The sequence below is a fragment of the Protopterus annectens genome, chromosome 1.part0 (assembly GCF_019279795.1).
Source record: "Protopterus annectens isolate FY-2018-M chromosome 1.part0, PAN1.0, whole genome shotgun sequence".
NCBI classification, from domain to species: domain Eukaryota; kingdom Metazoa; phylum Chordata; order Ceratodontiformes; family Protopteridae; genus Protopterus; species Protopterus annectens.
In genome coordinates, this window is record NC_056725.1 from 1,799,333,611 (window position 1) to 1,799,355,934 (window position 22,324).

General features: G+C 42.3%; 1 protein-coding gene across 4 annotated transcripts in view; it reads right to left on the reverse strand.

The window, feature by feature from the left end:
- Positions 1-22,324, reverse strand: part of UTRN (utrophin) — a 4,744,936-nt gene that overhangs the window by 593,885 nt on the left and 4,128,727 nt on the right. For all 4 annotated transcript variants that reach the window (XM_044069601.1, XM_044069592.1, XM_044069610.1 and 1 more), the window contains one exon: positions 5,316-5,377. In XM_044069601.1, the coding sequence (XP_043925536.1) occupies positions 5,316-5,377 (62 nt within the window). The remainder of the gene's footprint in view (positions 1-5,315; positions 5,378-22,324) is intronic.

Genomic DNA, 22,324 nt, shown 5'->3' on the forward strand with positions numbered 1-22,324 from the left:
ACGACACAGCAACAGGAGTCGTGTTCTGTTGCAACAACAATTTGTTTCGTTTTTGCAGGGGGGATGAGTGCCCCCTGCACCGCCCATACCTCTGCCCAAATTAAATACACCAACTCAGAGACTGCACTACAGTGAATAAAAGTATAGATTTACCTTTCTGTGTTGAAATGGTTTCCATGCATGCAGTCAGATTATTAAGACAGAGAATATATGCACACTTATATTGCATCAAAAATAAGGATATGAAGAATGCACTTGCTAGACACATACTAAATTTCATAGTTGCTATAATAGAAGTTGTTAAAGTGACCTAGAGAAAACCTTTTAAAACCTTTTTACTTTATATAGGGATTTTTTTAATAGATGCCACAAGAAAACAAGAAATCAATGATTATTTTTCAATTAAACCTCTTTTAAAATAGTTTTAATGTTAAACATTTAACAATAGTAAACAATTGTAAGTACATAAATACATATATATAATAATATATGGTTTTTAGTTTTTAGAATTTTTTGTAAAAGTAATAAGCATAGCATATTTTATTTATATTTAATGAAGTTTATAGTATGTTGCTTTAAGATTAACTGTTGTATTGCGCCATTTTATTTTTTTAAATTGGTTGAGTAATTAGCTGTGTTTCGTTCGTTCTGAACTAGCTAGCTTAGTCTGAAAAAGCTTAACGTTTGAAGCATATTTATATAAAACAAACATCTGTTGTTCTAATTTTATCCGGAGGATTTATTTTGCTGTTTCCCACAGAGCTTGGAAGTGAACTACATCGTGTGGATTTTGAGATATAATTTACGTGTGGTTCCATACGTGGTGTGCACTTATTCCGATGCATGCATTCTTGATGGACCTGTAACAGCTGCTATAAGCCAGCATTTTGTTTTGTTACTGTTCAGTGCAGCTCGGAGAACTGACCTTGTTTTTTTCTACCGTTCATGCAGTTTACAGATTCTGCTATGCTTGTTATACTTTAAAGAAATAACCATTCTTTGCAGATGAAATAATCTTCTCTTTAATAATGATGGTGCTACGTATCCATCAGTGGGTCAAGTACAGGGTTTAAGGTTACTACAATACAAGTTCTACACATTTTCCTTTCATTTCGTTTTTAAAATTTATTTCCTTATAGCAGAGTGTACACCTTGCATAATTATTGCCTCTCCCATTGTGCCTTTTTTATGCAATGTCCCAAAGATAAACCTTCCAACTTAAAATATCTGTCAAAAAGCAAATTGAAGGTCATGCTGCTTAAAGCTGGGAACCTTAACTTGAAAATGGACTCAGTGGAGGCCCTCCTTACAATGGAGGATGCTGATGTCTGTGCGGTCACGGAAACCTGGTGTGGAGAGCACCAATGCCTTACCAGGCTATACCTCAATCCTCACATTCCAACCCCAAAATGAGGTCAGGAAGACTAATGGTAGTGTCTGCATCTCCATTAAGGACAGGCACACCTCCAGACTGGTTTGCCAGCATGACGCACTGGAACTACTCCAGGTACAACTAATAGGGGACAAGACACCTATCCAAGTTACCGCTGGTATAGACCCTGCCTCCATGACTCAGGACACCCACTCCTCTTACCTGGATCTACTTGACTCCATCAAGGTACCCCCCCTAACATTCTAATTCCCTGGTGACTTCAACTACCCCACCACAGACTGGGTCAACTATTCCTGCACTAATGCACTCTCTGAACGATTCCTTAACTTCATCAATTCTAACGCACTAGACCAGCTCATCTCATCCCCCACAAGGGAAGATAACATTCTGGATTTGGTTCTTACCAACATGGGTGACCACCACACCACTCCCACAGTATGTTCTTCCCTGGTGAGATCAGATCATCGGTCTGTCTCATTCGAAGTTTCTCTCCCACCAACCCCCCCCCCCCCAGCCATAATCAAGCTAAAAAACTTCTCAAAAGCTGACTACACCCTCCTAAGGGAGGTTTATCTGTAGCTTCACACCACCCTCCTCCTCAGAGGATGCAGACAACTATGCTAAACAGTAAGCCAATGCAGTATACATCTGTACAACTGCATGGACTCAGCCATACCCAACAGAACTAAAATCTGCTCCTCAAGGAAACACAAACCTGTTTGGTGGACATCCTCTATCAACAGGCTTTACAACAAAAGGAAGAAACTATTGTCCAAAGGCAAAAGGGAACAAATTCCAAATTGAAAAAACTCCCTCCTTTGCCTCAACAAGCAAATTAGATCGCTAGTGAAAACCTCCAAGGCCAATTATGAATCAAAACTATCCTCCATAACAAAGGGAAACCCATGTCTTCTTCAGTTACATCATGAACCTCCATGGCAAAACCCAAGTTTGTTTCAAATTAGTACTTAACAGCATCACTTACACTGATCCCGTTGACTTAGCCAACCTGTTAGCAGATAGGTTTAGAGCAAACTTAACCCCCCTTTCCCCCCCAAAGGTCCTTTCGACATCCCAGATACTTGTCCCGCACCTCACATCGCCATAGATCAAGTGTTACAGGCCCTATCTAAGGCAAAGAACACAGCCTTCCATGGGAGCTGATAGTATCCCAGGATGTATTCTGCACCATCTCCAGCAAGAACTGCTTCGCCATTGAGCACCCTATTCAACCACAGCCTAAGTATTAGTTTCATTCCAGCAGAGTGGAGAACTGCCATTCTCATCCCCTTGCACAAAGTTGGTGCCACTAATGACCATGGAAACTATCGCCCCATTAGCTTCGCAAGTCTGATCTGTAAAGTCATGGAGCATATTATTATGGATGTCATAAACAAGGACATAGGCAATCTCCAAGCACTTGACCCCTCCCAGTTTGGATTAGTCAAGGGCAGATCTTGCCTGTTGAACCTGACTGACTTCTTTGAGACTGTCACCAAGGACCTGGATAGTGGAAAGTCAGTACATACAGCTTACCTTGACTTGGCCAAGGCCTTTGACAAAATCCCCCACTCGGGCATCATCGAAAAGCTAACACAACTTGGTGTAAACACATATCTGATCAGGTGGGTGGCCAATTGGGTCATCGACAGGACCCTCAAAGTCAAAACAGTCACCTCCACCTCCGATAGCAGACCCGCACTAGTGGAGTTCCTTGGGGATCTGTCCTGGGACCCCTATTTCTCAGAGGTCCAGGCAAAGACAAAAGGCCTGTGGCTGACCAAGTTTGTGGACGACTAAGTTGGGTGCTGTCATTGACTCCCCAAATGATGTTAACATACTGCAAGAGGGTCGAACAGCAACTAATGATTAGTGCCAAAGTCATGGCCTCAAACTAAATGCAAAAAAATGTATCACCATACCATTCGTCAAAAACACAACCCCTACTGATTACTACATCAACGGCAACTCCCTAAGCACACAACCTGTGGTGAGAATCCTGCGCACTGGGTTTGATAACCTCACATTTGACCATCATTTAGTGGCAGTGGTCAGAAAAGCATCTTACTTGGTTCCTCTCATAAGTAAAGGGACTGCATCCAGAAAAAAGGAGGTTATTACCTCTCTACACTCCTTCATTAGGCCAAGAATTGAGTATAATGCCCCGTTTGATATCTACCTCTCCAAACATCTGCACCAACTGGAAAGGCCACTGAAATACCTCACAAAGAGATTCCATGGCCTCCTACACCTGTCTTATGCAGACAGGCTGAAATCACTATCACTTTTACTCGGTATTGTACAGATTGCTCAGGGGTGATCCGTGCGCCTTGCCTACAAGGCAATAGTGGACCCTGTTCTACTTGAGATGCTCCACCTCCATACATCTAACTCCTCACACACTACCTGCTCAAAAGGCCTGAATTTAATATGCGACATCAACAAAACCTGCCAGAGAGACAGATTTGTCTCCCAGAGCTGCCCCATCTCTGGAATAGACTTCCCATACATGTCAAACAGTGCACCTCGCTGACCCTCTTCAAGCACAACCTTGATGAGTGGATGGGAAACCACAAATCTGTTCCACCTGTGTCCCTCACTGACAGGGGCAACAGATGCTGACCGAGGTTATTTTGGGGGGATAAACTCTTGGCTAGGCTTGGAACGGCCCCACGGCCATTAGCCTACTAACCTCCTATGATTAAAGAGAAGACTATTTAATTCAAACAATTATTTCTTGGTATTATAACAAGTTTGCAGGCTCTGAATGCCAGCTGAATATTCATGCAGACGAAGAAGACATCAATACGAGTATTCATCCATTTTCATACACATCACCTAGTGCTGGGTGGTGGGCAGGTCTTGCTACTGCATATCCGGGGGGTTACTACAGTAAAACAATGCTGCTAGGAAACTATTTGTTTCTCCTTTAATTCATATATAGCATGCACCTCAAAGGCCATTTTTCAACTGTAATCGGTAATGTTGCTTCAGAGGAAAGGGCTCTCTCAAGGTTTAAAATGTTCTGACTTAATTATAAAGTTAAGAAACAATTAACACTTGTGAAAATGCATCAAAATTATAGTTTGGCATACAAAAAATGTTTGATATGGTTTATTTCTTCAGCTGTACTTTGGCTAGGAAAGGCAAAAAAACAAAAGCAGCCCAAGTCCTCAAATGCAGGTCTTCAGGCTCTTCACATCACCGTTTTGTTCTCCTATTTCCCAGAAAGGGAATGTGGTTTCCCATGTGTTTTCTTTTCACTATTGAGCAGAAAACAATGTGTAGGTATTTCAACTTATTTACCAGCTATAACATTACTGGTATCATTCTCTAAAAAAAATACTTGGCAAGCTAACAAATTTACTTCCATCTAATAAAATAACAAATATTCTGCATTTCAGTGAAATCATTTCTCTACTGCCCCCCCCCCACACACACACACAAAGCCCCCCCCCCCCCCCAAAAAAAAAAAGCTCCTCTATTTAGGTCATGAAAAAGCTTTGGTTTATACTGTGACAATTCTGACAGGAGACGGCCTGGAATGTTCACTTGCCATGGCTGTATACACAATGAAACACTGTATATAAAATGTTGCTAAAAGATGTTCAGAGGATTCCTACATACAAATCAAAGGATTTAATGTCAGCAGATTTCTTAATACATGCAACATTCCAGTTTCAAACAGCATGTATGTTAACCAGGGCAGCACCTTGTTTGCCACCCACTCACACTCCAAACAGCCCCCAAGATAAAGAAGCAAACAGCACATCATATTTCGAGTAACTGAAACGCTGTCAGCTGTGTCCTAATATACTTTAGTCAAGAGGATAAAGGAGTGGGTCTGCTGGAATTCAGTCAAAACCTCAGTACTTTTGGGATCATATTTGAAATGTAAAGCATCTGTATACCATCTACTTACCGAGTGACTGGAACAGTTCACACATTTTAGGATGGTCCCAGCAAGTGCTCTGGGTGTCATGACTAGGAGAGAAAAAAAAAGATATGATTACCAAACTGTGACCCATTTTTAATAGGGAATAGAAGTCCCTCTGGCACATCTTCCTTTTAGTGGGTCAGTATAAGATAATCTTAACAGTAAAGCTTTATATTTGTTTTTAAATGATTGGATGTGTTATTCACAAAAACTATTTTATCAGACAAGACTTGGATCATTTGGTACTAATAAAATTGTATGTGCACAAATACAGAAAACATTTTGTACATCAATTGATGCAGATACATGGAACTCATTAGATATCATAAAACAAATAGGAGTTTGAAACAAAAATAAAAAGTAAACATTACAAAAGAAAGGGCACGAACAAGCACATTAAAATGTCCCTCTCCTTGTTATTAATTGCATGGGGCAGTAAAGATGTACAACAGATTGGTGACTGTACAGCAGTACAGCTAAACAAGTCACTCCAGTGTGGACATAAGCCCTGTACCACACAGAGACCAAGGCCACTAACAGCCTGACATCTAATTCCAAATCAGACCAAAGAATACCTCAAAGCTGATAAAAATGACAAGAGCCCTGCCAGTAATCACTACTATGAATGCCTGGCATAAAAACAGGTCAACATTCTTTTACCCTAAAGACTGTAGGAAGGATGCAGTTTTAAACACAGAGGAAAGGCCTCTTTTACTCATAACTGTCTTTCACACAGGCTGCTAAAGAACAAAATATGCCTACTGCAGTCTAAGAGTGTAGGTGTATTCTCCTTGTATATGACACCTCAAATCCTTCAAAAGCCTTAAGTTACTGAGTATGTGTGCTTTTTCAAGCTGTGCATCTCTTCTTCTGTTCTCACCACAACTTAGTTGTTAGTACCTGCTTCCGAGGACACAGGGCCCAATTTGTGTTACTTCAATACCCCTGTATGCAATGTAATAGTTCTTTCCAGAGTGACACTTGAAACTGTGTGATTATCTATCTGATGTTGCCTTCTTTACAACATAGATTACTGCGAACAGTGTAAAAGAAGAAGCCTGTGAACCCTGTCAACCAAAGCCATCAAGTCATGCTTCACCTGAGAGATGGCCTGGAGAGAACAGTCTTCAGACTGTTCTCTATCACCAAGGTATGGTATATTCATGCAGCATAAGGAGCCACTCCACATGATCAGGTCCATCTCAGGAGTGTTATGGCTGAATCACCAGAGATTGGGAAGCATCCATATCTCAAGACACACATCCCTGAAATATGGCAGCCAGGAGGTGCACCTTACTAGGCATACTGAAGTCCACTAAAGCAAAGGTAGCGTAAACTCAAGTCCTAATTAATTGGAGGAAATGACCAGACAAAAGCAGACTATGAAGCCGTCTTACACAAGGACGTTTCTCCAAGAGGGTGAACCTGCTGTCTAACTTTTGTCTCTTTCAACTTTTGAAAGTGCTAGGACAAGGGGCTGCACAGCACTGCAACAGTACATGCATTGCTGCAATGGGAGTGCACACAGTATGCATCATGCAGATGGCAGCATAATAAATGAAAAACAAATGGTAACTAATGTAGGCTTCACAAAAACGTTCGCCAGCTCCACTGGTAGAGACGGACAAAGCCCCGACTATAACTCAAGTGACTCAAGTCTGATTAGCAGCTCAAGAGCCTGATGGAGCTGGCAGGTAAAAGGACAGCAATGAAGGAACTTTGTCTGCTGTCTTTCTGAAGGATGGACTAGGGTGCACGTTCTCTTGGCATAAATGCTACGCCTATTCTCTGTGAAGACTGAGAATATGTGTATGAGCACCCTGATGGGAGAACTAGTGGTATTTACAGGTCTGTGCTACTCATGGAGGTAAGTAGTAGTCTTGCGCCATACCCACACAGCAGGTCCTCAAGACATATGCATCCTAGGCAAAGAAAGTTAGGGCTCCAAACTTTCAAAAGCTAACCAGCAGCCACTATCATGTCACCCCTTCTACAGGGAGCCTGCACTCCAGTACAGACCAGAGGTTGGTGAGTTTATGCCAGTGGCAGACAACACATACCAGCCAAACACGCCATCCTAAAATGCAAGGCAACTACTTAAGCATAATATCACCCATAAAAATTGACATCACTTACCACAATGAATTCTTAACTCCCTGAAAATTGACAACTTATCTTCACATTTGTTTCCGATACAGTTATCAGTTAATATGGCAAAAAATGACTTGGTAACGCTACTTCTATATATACACAATGTAATGCCCATTTTCTTTTATTAAAATACACCAATGCTTTATATAATCATGCATAGCTTACAGATTAAACATTTTCTCTGCAAGTCACTGCTTAACAGACTGCACTTTTTATAAAGAAAGAGTGCAACAAAGGATACAAAATTTAAATGATGATTTTATACTTCAGTCCTAGCAAAACAACCAAGATATTTATGCTACACTGACATGGTAGCATCAAAGACTTGACTTTAAGGGCTGAACAGTGCATGGTGCATTTCCATTTCAAGGCTACATTAAAGACTTCTGAAATATGTCACTCCTTCTGAACTTTCACAATTCCACAGACAATTCTGCTTACTGCCTGCCAAGCCAAAATGAGCCAAACTGTTCCAGTATCTGTAATGGAAAGTAGGTCAACAGCTTCAACATTGCTTTAAAGTGCAACTCAACACAGCACTGTAAACAGAGCACAGTACAGGGGAAGCCCTACTGTATGGATAAAAATGCAGATGGCAAATTAAGTTATTTGTCTGGGCTGCGGCTTCTTAGTGCCATCAGACCCAATGTTACTGAGAATTTATTTTTCCAAAGACCTACGCTTCTTAAAACTTATGATCCACTTTATGGTTTATTTTACAGGACAGACAGCAAAACAAGGATTTATTCTGTCATACTGTACAGATGGTAGTAAGAAAGAAAAGGCACTCTGCTGTACTTAGATAAAATGCTACAAAGTCAGCAGAACCTTTTCACAGCTGGTCTGTATTATTTGTGGATGATCTCTTCTCCTATCATGATCTGCAATTACTTGCTTTTGCAGCATCTGAGTCAATACGTGCAAAACAATCTTAACAATAACCAGCATCTCCAACTGTGCACTAGTAAAAAGGGCTACTACGTGATTGCTGAGAGTGTATGCAGCACTACAACACCTGACAAATGGCTAAAATAAAATCACTGAATAACGGATATTCTGACACACATATCACATTAGGGTTAATGAGGGCTTGGAATTGCTCATCTGTTATTTGCTGCTAAAATTCTACAGGGGAAAACACACTAGCAGTTATATTAATAAAGGACAAACCACTTCAAAGAGATAAGCCAGCTTGGTACCATCAAAGTTACATAATGTAAATAACTCTCCTTGTGCAAGAAGAGATTTTTTCAAGCAATCTTTTTTCATAGTTAATACTGTCTAGAGAAATGGTAATTTCTTTTTTAATGCAATGTCACCTGTAAAAATGCCAATAAGTATGAATATTTAATCATATTTGCTGGTTAACAGATGGCCTGGGAAATCATTTTCCCCTTGCTACATGTCGACATATGTATTCAGTAAAAACGCATCATTAATTAGTCCTTTAGTTCCTGACATTAGCCACGGAGTGTTTGTGTGGTGGTGGGGGTGGGGGATAAGGAAGGGGGAGTACTGCAGAAAAGATACCAGAGAGCACAACTCTGTCAAACTGTGTATATTATATTTTCAGTTGATATCTGGGAATATTAAACGCAAAAAATAAAAAAGACAAAAGATGAACTTCATTACTATCTCATTATATCCCAAATTAGCCTGCTTTTAAGAAACTGAACCTACACTATACTACAATAAGGTCAACCATAAAACACTCTAGAAAAGAAACATTTTCAAAATAATTAATCAGATTTCAAGACAGCCATTTCTAAACTTAACTGAAAGCATGTAAGCTAGAGTTTTTTTTTAAAGTAGTTTATTTCTGAAGTCAATTATTTTCATTACACAATCCAAGCACAGTGTTGAGACACTGAGAAGTAAAACCATGGCTGTCAATCCAAAGCAAGTGCTACAAAGGGTGACAAGCAGATAGTCATTGTTAAGTTACTGCCATCTTTAAAATGTGAAACACTTTTCCTCGAGTAAAACATAACACATTTTATTTTATTTCCAATACTAAGGAGCAGCAGCCAAAATACCATATGATAAAAACAATTCAAAAATACAACTAAAATGCATATGAAAATTAGAAGGATGAGATAGTAAAAAACAGTCATATGATCTTACACAAGACATCCTTAGATGCAGTTTTTAAACCAGGACTCTGAAATGCAAATAACCACTGGTGCTGTAGGACGACTAGCAAACTCAGACAAGGCCACAGTCTTCAGAAACAAAAAGAAATACAGGCAGGATAGGTAAAATCTATTGTTAAGTCTCACCCCTCGTTTATAATTATGCTGGCTTGAGGGCTGCTTGAGATAAAAGGGCCAAGAGTCTGAGATACCTGTTTAAACTGCCTGAAGACTAGTCATGAGAAGGGACTGGGTAACGAACCCAGAAAAGTGTTTCTAAGTAGGAGGGGACTGAAGGTGGGCTGTTCATCCCTGGGCTAAGATTTTACACAACCATACTACGTCCTTCTACATCACTGCTGCAGTATTTTTTACCCAAGAGAGAGTACAAGAGTTCAGGAAGCAGTTTGGGAGGAGGAAAAACCCAAAAGGTACAGTTGTGTACACTTACCATAAATGTAGATGTTCGAGTGTATTCACTGTTGCAGTCATCACACTTGGGTTATCTGCTTGCAGGTAGCCCTCCAGTCGGCCTGATTATCAAAGTCTTGGGTCCTGCGTCGGCTGCTGTCTCATATTCCATGACGTCAGGTAATCAGGGGTATAAAGCATGTAGCTGATGCCATTACATCAGTTTTTCTTGCCCCAGATGTCAGGTGCCCCCATAATGGGAAGCAATTATATACAAGGTTACACCTCCAACAAAAAGCAAATACACCAGAAAGCTTTAAGTATAGAAAGCAAGAATAGAGGTACAGTCAATAGAAGTCAGGGGGCTGGAGGGAGGGAGGATAACCAGGACTGCAACAGTGAATACACTCTAACATCTACATTTATGGTACGTGTACACAACTGCACTATGTTCTTCATGTTTCACTGTTGCAGTCATCACATTTGGGTAGATTCCAAAAGCTAAGGAAGGGAGGAGGAGGCAATTAGATAGCATTAGGACCAGCTATAAGGCCCTGCAAGACTGCAGTGACAAAGCCAGCTCTGGATTTAGAAAAAAACTGGCAAGTGGTAATGCTTGGTGACGGTATGTACAGAACTCCATGTAGCAGCTTCTAGGATGTCCCTGGTAGGGACACCTCTGAGAAAGGTGTAGAGGTAGATGCAGCCCTGGTGGAATGAGGTCTTATCCTCTGTGGGGTAGGTTTTCCATGGTCCTTATAGCAGAAATGAATGCAATGGCCTATCCACTTAGAAATGGTTTGCTTTGAAATGGCCTTTCCCTCTGCCCCTGCAGCAAATGCAAGCAGCAGCTGTTCAGATTTCCTGAGAGGTTTAGTCCTGTCCAAGTAAAATCTAAGTTGTCTGTGCACGTTCAAGGAGTGCAGTACTCGTTCCCCCTTGTTCTGTGGATTAGAAAAGAAGGTTGGCAAATGAATGGACTGATTAAGGGCCACACTGGATACCATCTTGGGCATGAAGGAGGGATTGGTCCTGAGGGACACCCTGTCCGCATGAAAGATGATGAAAGGCTCCACTGCCAGCAGGGCCTGTAACTCAGACACCCTTTTTGCTGAAGTGATGGCTAGACGGAAGGCTGTTCCAAGAAAGGAATTTCAACTCTGCATTTGCAGCTGGCTCAAAGGGAGGCAGAGTGAGCTTTTCCAATACAAAGTTAAGGTCCTAGGTCCCAGGCTGGAGTAGGGGCTCTCCTGGGTGGTCTTATGTTTTTGGCCCCTCTGATGAATTGCTTCAGCAGTGGATGAGAGAAGAGGGGTGGCTCTATATTATAATCTGCTGAAATGTCCAAGGCATGAATTTTGATGGAAGAAAAGGAAAGGCCCTTGTGAAGCATCTCAGTTAAGTATTGAAGAATGTGCAGTAAATTGGGCATGGCTGTGCCCATCCCCTGAGTTTGGCTCCAGGAACAGAATCTTTTCCATTTTTCAGCATAGGATTTTCTAGTACTAGGCCTCCTTGCCTCCAGAATGACATCCATCACTTGCTTACTGAGGGATGGTAATGGAGAGAGCAGGTAATTAGCCAGGCTGCAAGGTTCAGGGTTTGAAGCTGTGGGTGCAGAATCTGGCCCTCCTGCTGGGACAGCAGGGCAGGGGTATGAGGCAAGTGCCATGGTTCCAGCAGTGACACACTGCGCAAGAAGGGGTACCAGTGTTGGCGTGGCCAGTCTGGTGCAATCAATATTGTCCTTGGTTTGTCCTGTTTGATCTTTAGCAACACTTTGGAGAGGAGAGGCAGAGGGGGAAAGGCATAAACTGATAGGTTTTCCCAGGTGAAGGGCAGGGCATCCACTTTTCAAGCTTCTCTGTGGGGAGTCCTTGCGCAGACTTTGTCCAATTGGTAGTTCTGAAGGGTCTACCTCACGATGTCGAAAGCCAACAATATCGCAGCTGATATTGTTGGCACCACAACATTGAATGCGCAGAACATCGTGCAGGTAAACGGAAATATCCATAGGGGGAGATTTCCGTTTACCTCAATGTAGTGCGGTCCCTGAGTTGGAATATTTAAGTAGGGGGTGCAGGGTAGCTTGCCCCCCCTTCCTACGCTAGTTTGTTTTTATTTTTGTTTATTTTTTTTAAACATTATTCGATGTTTTACTACGTCAATCACTAGAGGGTGACCTTTAGTGAATCGATGTAGTAAGATTTCGATAACGTGATATAAATGCGTTCTGAAGGGAGGCAAACAGATCTATCTCTGGGCTGGGCCCCCCCCCCATTTGTTTCTCAAAATGTTGAATATTTTTGGTTCCAGTTTCCACTCATGTGGGTCCATGAGATTTCTGCTTACATTGTCTGCCAGTGTATTTAGCTTTCCTGGCAGGAACTGAGCTTGCAGGTGCACTTGGTAGCTCAAGGCTGTGTTCCACAGAGCCATGGCTAGTCTGCAGAGAGGGTATGAGTGGGTTCCCCCCGCTTGTTTATGTACCACATAACAGTGTTGTTGTCCGTCTTTACCAATAATTGTCCTGGAAGAATGTGGTCCTTGAAGGCTGTCAGAGCATTCTGTACAGCTTACATTTCTTTTTGATTGATATGCAGGAGCATTTGACTTGGGTTCCATTTGTCCTGAATGCACTGCCCTGCCAAGTGAGCCCCCCATGCATAGTCTGATGTGTCTGTTAGGGTTTGGGTGGCAGGAGGTAGAGTTAATGGCAGTCCCTTGTGGTAGCAGGCCTCTGCCCATCAAAGGAACGCTGTCTTTAGACAAGGGATAATAGGAATCACTGATTCCAGGTCCTGAGAATGTTGACACCATAGGCTTTTTAGATACCATTGTAGTTGCCTCATATGCAGTCTTGCATATGGAATTAGTAGAATGCAAGAGGCCATGAACCCCAGGGCTTGCAGTATTTTCCTTGCAGATAGCTGGGTCTTTGTGGCTAGTAGTTTGAAGTAGGCTGTCAAATAAACTTGTTTCTCTAGCATGAGGTAGGCCATCTGGGAAGTTGTATTCAAGCTTGCTCCCAGGAATACAATTTGTTGGCAGGGTACTAGATGGGATTTCTTTTCATTTATGGTGTACCCCAGAGAAGTTAGTAATTTCTTTACAAATGCCAGATGACTTAATAGTATGTCCCGGCTATCTGCCTGAATTAGACAACCGTCCAGGTATGGGTATATTTGAATATTTCTTAGCCTGCAAAATGCAATGACTGGAGCTAGGCACTTTGTGAATACCCTGGGCGAAGTAGATAAGCCAAAGGACAGTGCAGAGAACTGATAGTGCATGTAGCCTGCTTTGAAGCATAGGTATCCTTCTGCAAGATTCCCTGATTGGGATGGGCAGGTAGGCTTTCTATAAATCCAGTGTTGCCAGTCAGACGTTTTTGCCTAGCATGGGAAGCAGCTGATGAAGAGATAGCATTTTGAATTTTGGGATTACCAAAAAGGTGTTTAGGATAGACAGGTCCAGGATAGGACGTCAGGAATTGTCTTTTCTGGGAACCAGGAAAAGTCTTGAGTAAAAACCTTGCCCTCATTCTTCTTCTGGGACAGGCTGAATAGCATTGATGCTTAGGAGAGAGAGAACCTGCTTTTGAGCCTCTGCCCACTGACTTGGGGGTAGGTCTGGCCAACCTTTTGGGGTTGGTAAGGAGTGGAAGTGGAATCTGCATCCTTGGGAAACTATATTTAAAACCCATATGTCTTGGGGCATGAGCTCCAAGTTTTTTGTATGCGGGGCGATCTTTCCCCCTAAAGGAGCAGTCGATTGAGCAGGGCTTGGAAGGTTCAAAGTTAAGTCATTGTGACAGTTTACCATAGGGGGGTGTCTTACTGCTTCCAACTTTGGAAGTGGGTGCCCTCCACTGCTTAGGCCTTTGAGTACCTTGACACTGAAGCCTGGGTGGTCTGCTGGCTCTGGGTTTGGACTGCAAAGGCCTGGAAGAGGCAGGAAAGGACCAATTCTTAGAAGGCCAGTGCCTACTAAATCGGAGAGGCTGTACTTGCAGGAAATCTTTAACAGTTTGCATAGATTTAGCTTTTTCCTCCATCTTAAGAACTTCTTCTACTTGGTTGCCAAACAGGCGGTCTTGGTTTAAGGGAGCATCCAGTAATTTAGCTTTAATATGATCTGGTAAAGTTTGCTCTTTAAGCCAAGCATGCCTTCTAAGTACAGACCCAGTGACAGCAGCCCTGCAAGATGTCTCTAATGAATCAAAACCACATTACAAAGTAGGTTTTCCAACATGTTCAGCAGAATGCATTACATCCTGTAATTATTTTCAGCACAGTCAGGAATCAACATCTTTTTCTGTTTAAGCAATCCAGTAATATGCTGCTGATACTTTAACATATGAAACTGGCAATTTAAAGCCCTAATGGCCAAAGTTGCAGAAGTGTAAACCTTCTTACACCATCTGTCCAGGGCCCTGGAATCTCTATCAGAGGGGGTTGGGTTTTTGGCCGTAGTAGCCTTAATGCCTTTGGGTCCCTGTGAAATGGTCTCTGGATCCGCAGTAGGAGTCTTAATGAGGAAGTTGTGAGAGTCCGTTACTCTGTAATACCGGTCAGGTTTTCTGGGAGCCGGGGGTTAGGTGTCAGGGGCCAGGCTAGATTCCAAGAAGGCATCATCTACAATGTCCAGTACAGGAGGGATAAGCTAAAGGCCTGTGTTGAGGTAGGAGTAGGAATTCCCTAAGCCTCTTTTTGGAGTCAGAGTAATCTTGGCTTTCCCAGCGGAAATGCTCCCTAAGAGTATGCAAAGTTTCACCAAAAGAGAAATCCTCTGGAGGGGAAGCAGAGAGAATGGAGGCCCTTGCATCAGAATCCTCACAGGTAGATAAGGGCAACTACTGGTCCTCAGAAAAAATAGAAATTTCAGAATCCTGATCAGAAGAATCAGAAGGAAAATCAGTTCTAGGTCTCTTAGAGGGAGAAGGATGGCTTCCCCTGATTGGAGTAATAAGGTCTTCAGCCATTCCTATTTGTTTTTTAGACATGGGGGTCTGACCATGCTGTTTGGGCGTCAGTTTTCTAGTCGTGGATCGAGATTTAGACCTTGAAGAAAAAGATGGCGCCGGTTTAATATGCAAGGCAGTAGACCTGAATACACCCTCAGAAGCCGGTGCCTGCACAGCAGCTCTGGACCCATCCAAGGTAGAGACATCCGCAGGTTCCACAGTCGAAGAAGCATCTCGAGGCATACCGGACTCCGAATGAGTCTCAGTAGAGGCCTGCGAATCTGAAGTAGTGGGTATCAGAGGCTGTGAAAGCGCCTCACTGAGTACCGGCGAACTGGCGACTAGCTTAACGGAAGTGTTGGCGGCAGCTTTGGACCTATGCAGCCTGTCTCTCTCTATCTTTGCATTTTTTTCAGAATGTCGGTAGTCGGGTGGCTTACCAAAGCCATTTCTGGAAAATTGAACAGAGTACCAAAATATTAGGATGCAAAAATGAACAGACGACGAATAGTTCAAGGTTTGAATAAGGCACAAAACTGACAGCGAGGGACGTCGTGGTCTGGGCCTAAGCAAGGAATGCAGTACGAATGAAAATCTTTATGAGGTATTTACTTTCCACAAGAAATACAATTGTTAACTTTTACTGACATCTGTTTAGAGCAAGAAAAAGTTTCCCCAACAGGGTACTTAGCTTGTTGAAGACTTCGGATCTGAAACTCGAAAATGAAAATTTCAGGAGTCGGCCGACCAGCACTTGTGAACTGCTTCGGGCACCGCACAGCAAGAAAGATGGATGTAATGGTGTTGGCTGCATGCTTTATACCTCTGACTACCTGATGTCATAGAAGATGAGACAAAAACCAACGCAGGACCCAAGACTTTGATAATCAGGCCGACTGAGGGCTACCTGGAAGCAGATAACCCTAATGTGATGACTGCAACAGTGAAACACAAACATCAGCCCTCTACAAACCATGCAGGATAGCCCTGGGAAAGCCTGCCCTGGCAATAACATCCAACTTGTACTGTTTATTGAAAGTATGTACAGAGGACCAAGTGGCACCCTCAAGGACAGAACTGGTATCCAGACCTTTGAAAAAAAGACCAGGAGGCAACGGCCCTAGTAAAATGAGCCTTTACCAATGAGAAAAGGCATTTTCCATGAAAAGAATGGCCTTAGAAATCCAGGAGGAGATATTTTGCTTAGAGACTACCAAATCCAAAGTCCTGGGATGAAAAGAAATAAAAAGCTGCTCAGATTTGCAAATAACTTCAGTTTTATATAAGCAATATTTGAGCTCTCTATGCAAATCCAAGGTGTAAAAAACCCTCTCACTGGCAGACTGCAGAGAAGGAAAACAGGGAGGAAGATGAGCAGCCTAATTAAGGGACAACTCACTAACCACCTTGGGCATAAAACATGGATTAGTGCAAAGAGACACATTGTGTCTATGAAAAACTTAAAAAGGGGGAATGGCCATGAGACTCTGAAGTTCAGACACACCCTTTGCAGAAGTAATAGCCAACAGAACAGTCTTCCAAGTATAATGTTGCAAAGAAGCGGGCTCAAAAGGAGCCTGAGTTAATTTTTCAAGCACAAAATTTAGGTCCCAAGGTGGAACAGACTTCCTCTGGAGCCTGATATGAAGGACGCCTTTAAGAAATTGTTTGACCTCAAACCTAGAGACCAGTGGAGGAGTCAAGGGTAGACAAGCAGGGACTGTTTAAACAACAAATCCGCTGAATCTGGATAAAGTAACCAACGATAAAAGTATAATGTTCCAAAAAAGCCACCAACTCGTTGGAATACATACGGCAAAACAACACTTTAATAAAAAAATAGTAAAAATATATAAAACATGTGAGCGCTTTCACAGCATCCTCTCTACTTCCACAGACGTACTACAGTAACTGCTGCTCTTGTTTAAATAATGATACATCTGTGTCAAATCCAATCAGTTGACAGTATCTTGAAAATAAAAATTAAAAAGACACTATATAAACAATCAAATCATATAAAAATGGACTAACAATGTATGTAAAAAACTGTAAAAGCTTGCCCTATAGAGTTAGTGTTAAAACTGTAGAATATATGTATAGATGTTAAAAGATGTGACTAAACATAATAATCAATGTTTCAAAGCCCTGTTCCTGAGAAAAGGTTTCAGTGAAACTTTACTATTTAGTCTAGGTGGTCTGTCAGCCTGAAATCTAATTATCCATTCTTGTTCTGAGGCTTCGGTCTTATTGTTCATGTTCCCACCTCTTTTATTTTCTTGTGTAATGTGTAACACTAGAAATTTGAAGGTGTGTGTGGCTCCCTCCTTTATAACATGCATCGCTAACGCACTTGTCTCTTTTTTATTTTTAATGTCCCAGGACTCTATCTTTGAGCAGCCGATTAGTTTTGCCTACACAGTAGGCTGGGCATTTTATACAGAGACCAAAATATACGACATTCTTACTATGTCAGTCTGTATAAAAGCGTGTATCAATGCTGACCTTTCTAGTCGGGTGTGTATACTGCCCCCCCACCCCCAAATATGAAGGGGCAGGCTGTACACCTTCTACACGGAAAGGTACCTAGCCTATCAGACCTTGCATAGTAGGCCTACATAGTAAACATTAGTTGTGCTATAAACCATCATCATCTTCTTTCGGCTGTTCCCGTCAGGGGTCACCACAGCAGATCACCTGTTTCCATTTCTTCCTGTCCTCTGCATCTTGCTCGGTCACACCAACCACCTGCATGTCCTCTCTCACCACATCCATAAACCTTATCTTAGGCCTTCCTCTTTTCCTGTTACCTGGTAGCTTCATCTTAGCATCTTTTTCCCAATATACTCAGCATCCCTCCTCAGCACATGTCCAAACCAACGTAATCGTGCCTCTCTGGCTTTGTCTCCAAACCTTCCAACCTGGGCTGACCCTCTAATATACTTATTCCTAATCCTGTCCACCCCCATTGCATCCAGTGCAAATCTTAACATCTTTAATTCTGCCACATCCAGCTCAAACTCCTGCCTTTTTGTCAATGCCACTGTTTCCAACCCATATAACACAGCTGGTCTCACTACCCTCTTGTAGACCTTCCCTTTCACTCTTACAGGTACTCAACTGTCACAAATCACTCCTGACACTCTTCTCCACCCACTCCATCCTGCCTGTACTCTTTTCTTCACCTCTCTTCCACACTCACCGTTACTCTGAACTATTGACCCCAAGTATTTAAACTCATCCACCTTCGCCACCTCTACTCCTTGCATACTCACCATTCCTCTATCCTCCCTCTCATTCACACACATATATTCTTAGTCCTGCTGACCTTCATTCCTCTTCTCTCTAGAGCATATCTCCAGCTCTCCAGGGTCTCCTCCACCTGTTCCCTACTCTCACTACAGATCACAATGTCATCTGCAAACATCATAGTTCACGGGGACTCCTGTCTGATCTCGTCTGTCAACCTGTCCATCACCATTGCAAATAAGCAAGGGCTCAGAGCTGATCCTTGATGTAACCCCACCTCCACCTTAAACGCATCCATCACTCCCACCGCAGACCTCACCGCTGTCACACTACCCTTGTACATACTTTTCTGACACTCCTGACTTCCTCATACAATACCACGACTCCTCTCTAGGCACCCTGTCATATGCTTTCTCTAAGTCTACAAAAACACAATGCAACTCCTTCTGACATTCTCTGTACTTCTCCATCAACACTCTCAGAGCAAAGATCGCATCTGTAGTGCTCTTTCCTGGCATGAAACCATACTGCTGATCACTAATCATCACGTCCCTTCTTAACCTTGCTTCCACTACTCTTTCCCATAACTACATACTGTGACTGATCAATTTAATCCCTCTGTAGTTACTACAGCTCTGCACATCACCCTTATTCTTAAAAATCGGTACCAAAATACTTTTTCTCCATTCCTCAGGCATCCTCTCACTTTCCAAGATTTCATTAAACAATCTGGTTAAAAACTCCACTGCCATTTCACCTAAACACCTCCATGCTTCCACAGGTCATCTGGGCCAACAGCCTTTCCATTCTTCATACTATTCATAGCTATCCTGACTTCCTCCTTGCTAATCCATTGTACTTCATGATTCACTGTCCCTACATCATCCAACCTTCTCTCCCTCTCATTCTCTTCATTCATCAACACCTCAAAGTACTCTTTCCATCTCCTCAACACACTCTCCTCACTTGTGAGTATGTTTCGCTCATTATCCTTTATCACCCTTACCTGCTGCAGATCTTTCCTAGCTCGGTCTCTCTGTCTAGCCAATCGGTACAGGTCCTTTTCTCCCTCCTTAGTGTCCAACCTTTCATACAACTCTTCATATGCCTTATCCTTAGCCTTTGCCACCTCTCTCTTTGCCATGCACCTCATCTCCTTATACTCCTGTCTACTTTCTTCATCTCTCTGACAATCTCACTTCTTCTTTGCCAACCTGTTTGCTTGTATACTCTTCTGCACTTCCTCATTCCACCACCATGTCTCCTTGTCGTCCTTCCTCTGTCCAGATGTGATACCAAGCACCTTTCTAGCAGTCTCCCTTACTAGCTCTGCTGTAGTTACCCAGCTATTTGGTAACTCTTCACTGCCACCCAGTGCCTGCCTTAACTCAGCCCTGAACTCCACCTCACAATTACCCTTTTTCAATTTCCACCACTTGATCCTTGGTGCTGCCCTCACACTCCTCCTCCTCTTCTTGATAACCAATGTCATTCTACAAACCACTATCCTATGCTGCCTAACTACACTTTCTCCAGTCACCAATTTACAGTCTCCAATCTCCTTCAAACTGGCCCTCCTACATAAGATATAATCCACCTGTGTGCATCTTCCTCCACTCTTGTATGTCACCCTATACTCCTCCCTCTTGTTAAAATACGTATTCACCACAGCCATGTCCATCCTTTCCGCAAAATCCACTACCATCTGACCTTCTGTATTCCTTTGTTTAACACCATACCTACCCAACACTTCCTCATCCCCTCTGTTCCCTTCACCAACATGCCCATTGAAATCTGCTCCAATCACCACTCTCTCACCCTTGGGTACAGTCATCACCACTTCATCCAACTCACTCCAAAATTTTTCTTTCTCATCCATCACACACCCAACTTGTGGAGCATATGCACTAACAACATTCATCATTACACCATCAATTTCCAGCTTCATAAACATCACTCTATCTGACACTCTTTTCACCTCCAAAACACTTTTCGCATACTGTTCCTTCAGAATAACTCCTACGCCATTTCTCCTCCCATACACACCATGATAAAACAATTTGAACCCAGCGCCGATGCACCTAACCTTACTCCCCTTCCATCTGGTCTCTTGCACACACACTATACCAACCTTCCTTCTGTCCATCATATCAGCTAGCTCTCTCTCTCTATACCAGTCATACTAACAACATTCAAAGTTACGACCCTCACCACCACAGTCCTAGACTTTCTCCTCTCTTCTTGCCATCAGCCATGCCTTCTGCCTCTTCTCCTCCTTCGGCCAACAGTAGCCCAATTTCCGCCAGCACCCTGTTGGCTAACAGTACTGGTGGCGGTCGTTGTTAACCCGGGCCTCGACCAATCCGGTATGTAAATAGTAACTGGTGACTGCATGAAAAGTTTTGGCGAAATTTTACGCCGGATGCCCTTCCTGATACAACCCTCCCCATTTATCTGGGCTTGGGACCGGCACAAAGAAATGCACTGGCTTGTGCATCCCCAATGGCTGGGTTGGGATACAGGGTAAATCATAAACAAAAATCCCCTGGCAAGACCCCCCCCCCTTACAATGACCTTAAAATCCATGCCATCTCCAGCCAATATTCCAGCAAGTCTGGGGGTGTTGAAGCAAGGCTGCTAAGCCTGGAGATGAAAGCAGGGTAGCAGTGTCACGGGGGGGGGGGACATAAGGTGTAGAATTGTAGATCAATGTGTGTGTATGTACCTTTAAGAAGCTATCCAAGGCCTTGCACAAGTGTATAACTACTGAGCACATGCAAGCTAGACTACCATTTTGTAGTTGTTGAGACGTAAGCATGTATGTATGTAAGGTCCGTTTACCAGTTCGTTTGTATTTTACAATGCTACTATCCATACTGATGCATTTCTATATATTAAAGCATCTAAAGGAAATACCCTGCCTGCTTGTCATCTATGTTAGAGAGAGACAAGTGACATAAGGTCTTCTCTTCTGAACCCTCTCCAAATCAAAAAATGTCACCAATAAAATGTTTATATAAAAAGTGCAAGAGCAACAAAAGCTTTTAAAAATCTTTTCTTCCCATACTGCCATATGCAAATCTGCATAACTTGGGCGATGGCAGCCTACAGAGTTACACACATCTTTTACTTAAGGATTTTGGATTCAAAACTCACAAAGTTATGCGACAATACAACACCTAGCATTTTTATTAATAGATGCACATTAGACACTTGCAAATTTTATTTCCTGTAAAGGTAATGAGATTCCATTTCCTACTCCTCAACTTTACAGACTACAGAGTACAAATATGTAATATCAACAGTAATCAAAAAATCCAAGTCTCTAAGAGTCACATTTTTGGCTTTTTTGAAAAAAATCCAAAGTGTTGATAATGTAGTAGTCTGTTTGCTGAAGCACCACGTTGATGAACTTTTCAACATACATTGCTATAGACTCCAAATTAGCCTCCTTCTCGAAACTGAATCTTACAGCAGGGTCCAAAATATCTATGTTCTTTTGGAAGCCCAAATAATACAAGACGCACGCATTTTCTGTAGTTAAATATGTCTTCATATTCCAAACAATCAAATCCGCTAAGGACCCAGTCTTCGATTAAAGGCATTTGTCTGAACATTCTCTAAAAATTACACATACTGGCTTTACCATAGTCATCCTTATTATTCAAAGGTTCAAACAATTTCGCAATGTACATCCTGGTGTCCAAAACTACTACTGAACCCTACTTTGTTAGCTTTTAATATGTTGACATTCTTGTTTTGCTACAGTCCTTCCAAGGTTAAACGTTCTTACTTAAAAACATTATAATACCAGTTTTGTTAGGTTTACAGATAAAAGTCGCCTTGTTTCCCTTTCACAAACACTGATAACTGAGGGACCAATGGAGGGTTGAAAACATTTTTTTTCTTTCAAAAATGCACAGTAGACTAGCCAGATAAGGCTTTACCTTGCTGGTGTCCGCAATGTAGTGCATTCAATTTTTGAACAAACTTTCACGAATAATTCAAAGACTCCACTACATCGCTCCTTCACTGTGGCACTTAAGAGAAACCTTTACTTAAAAATCATAATTCTACAAGTTTACAAA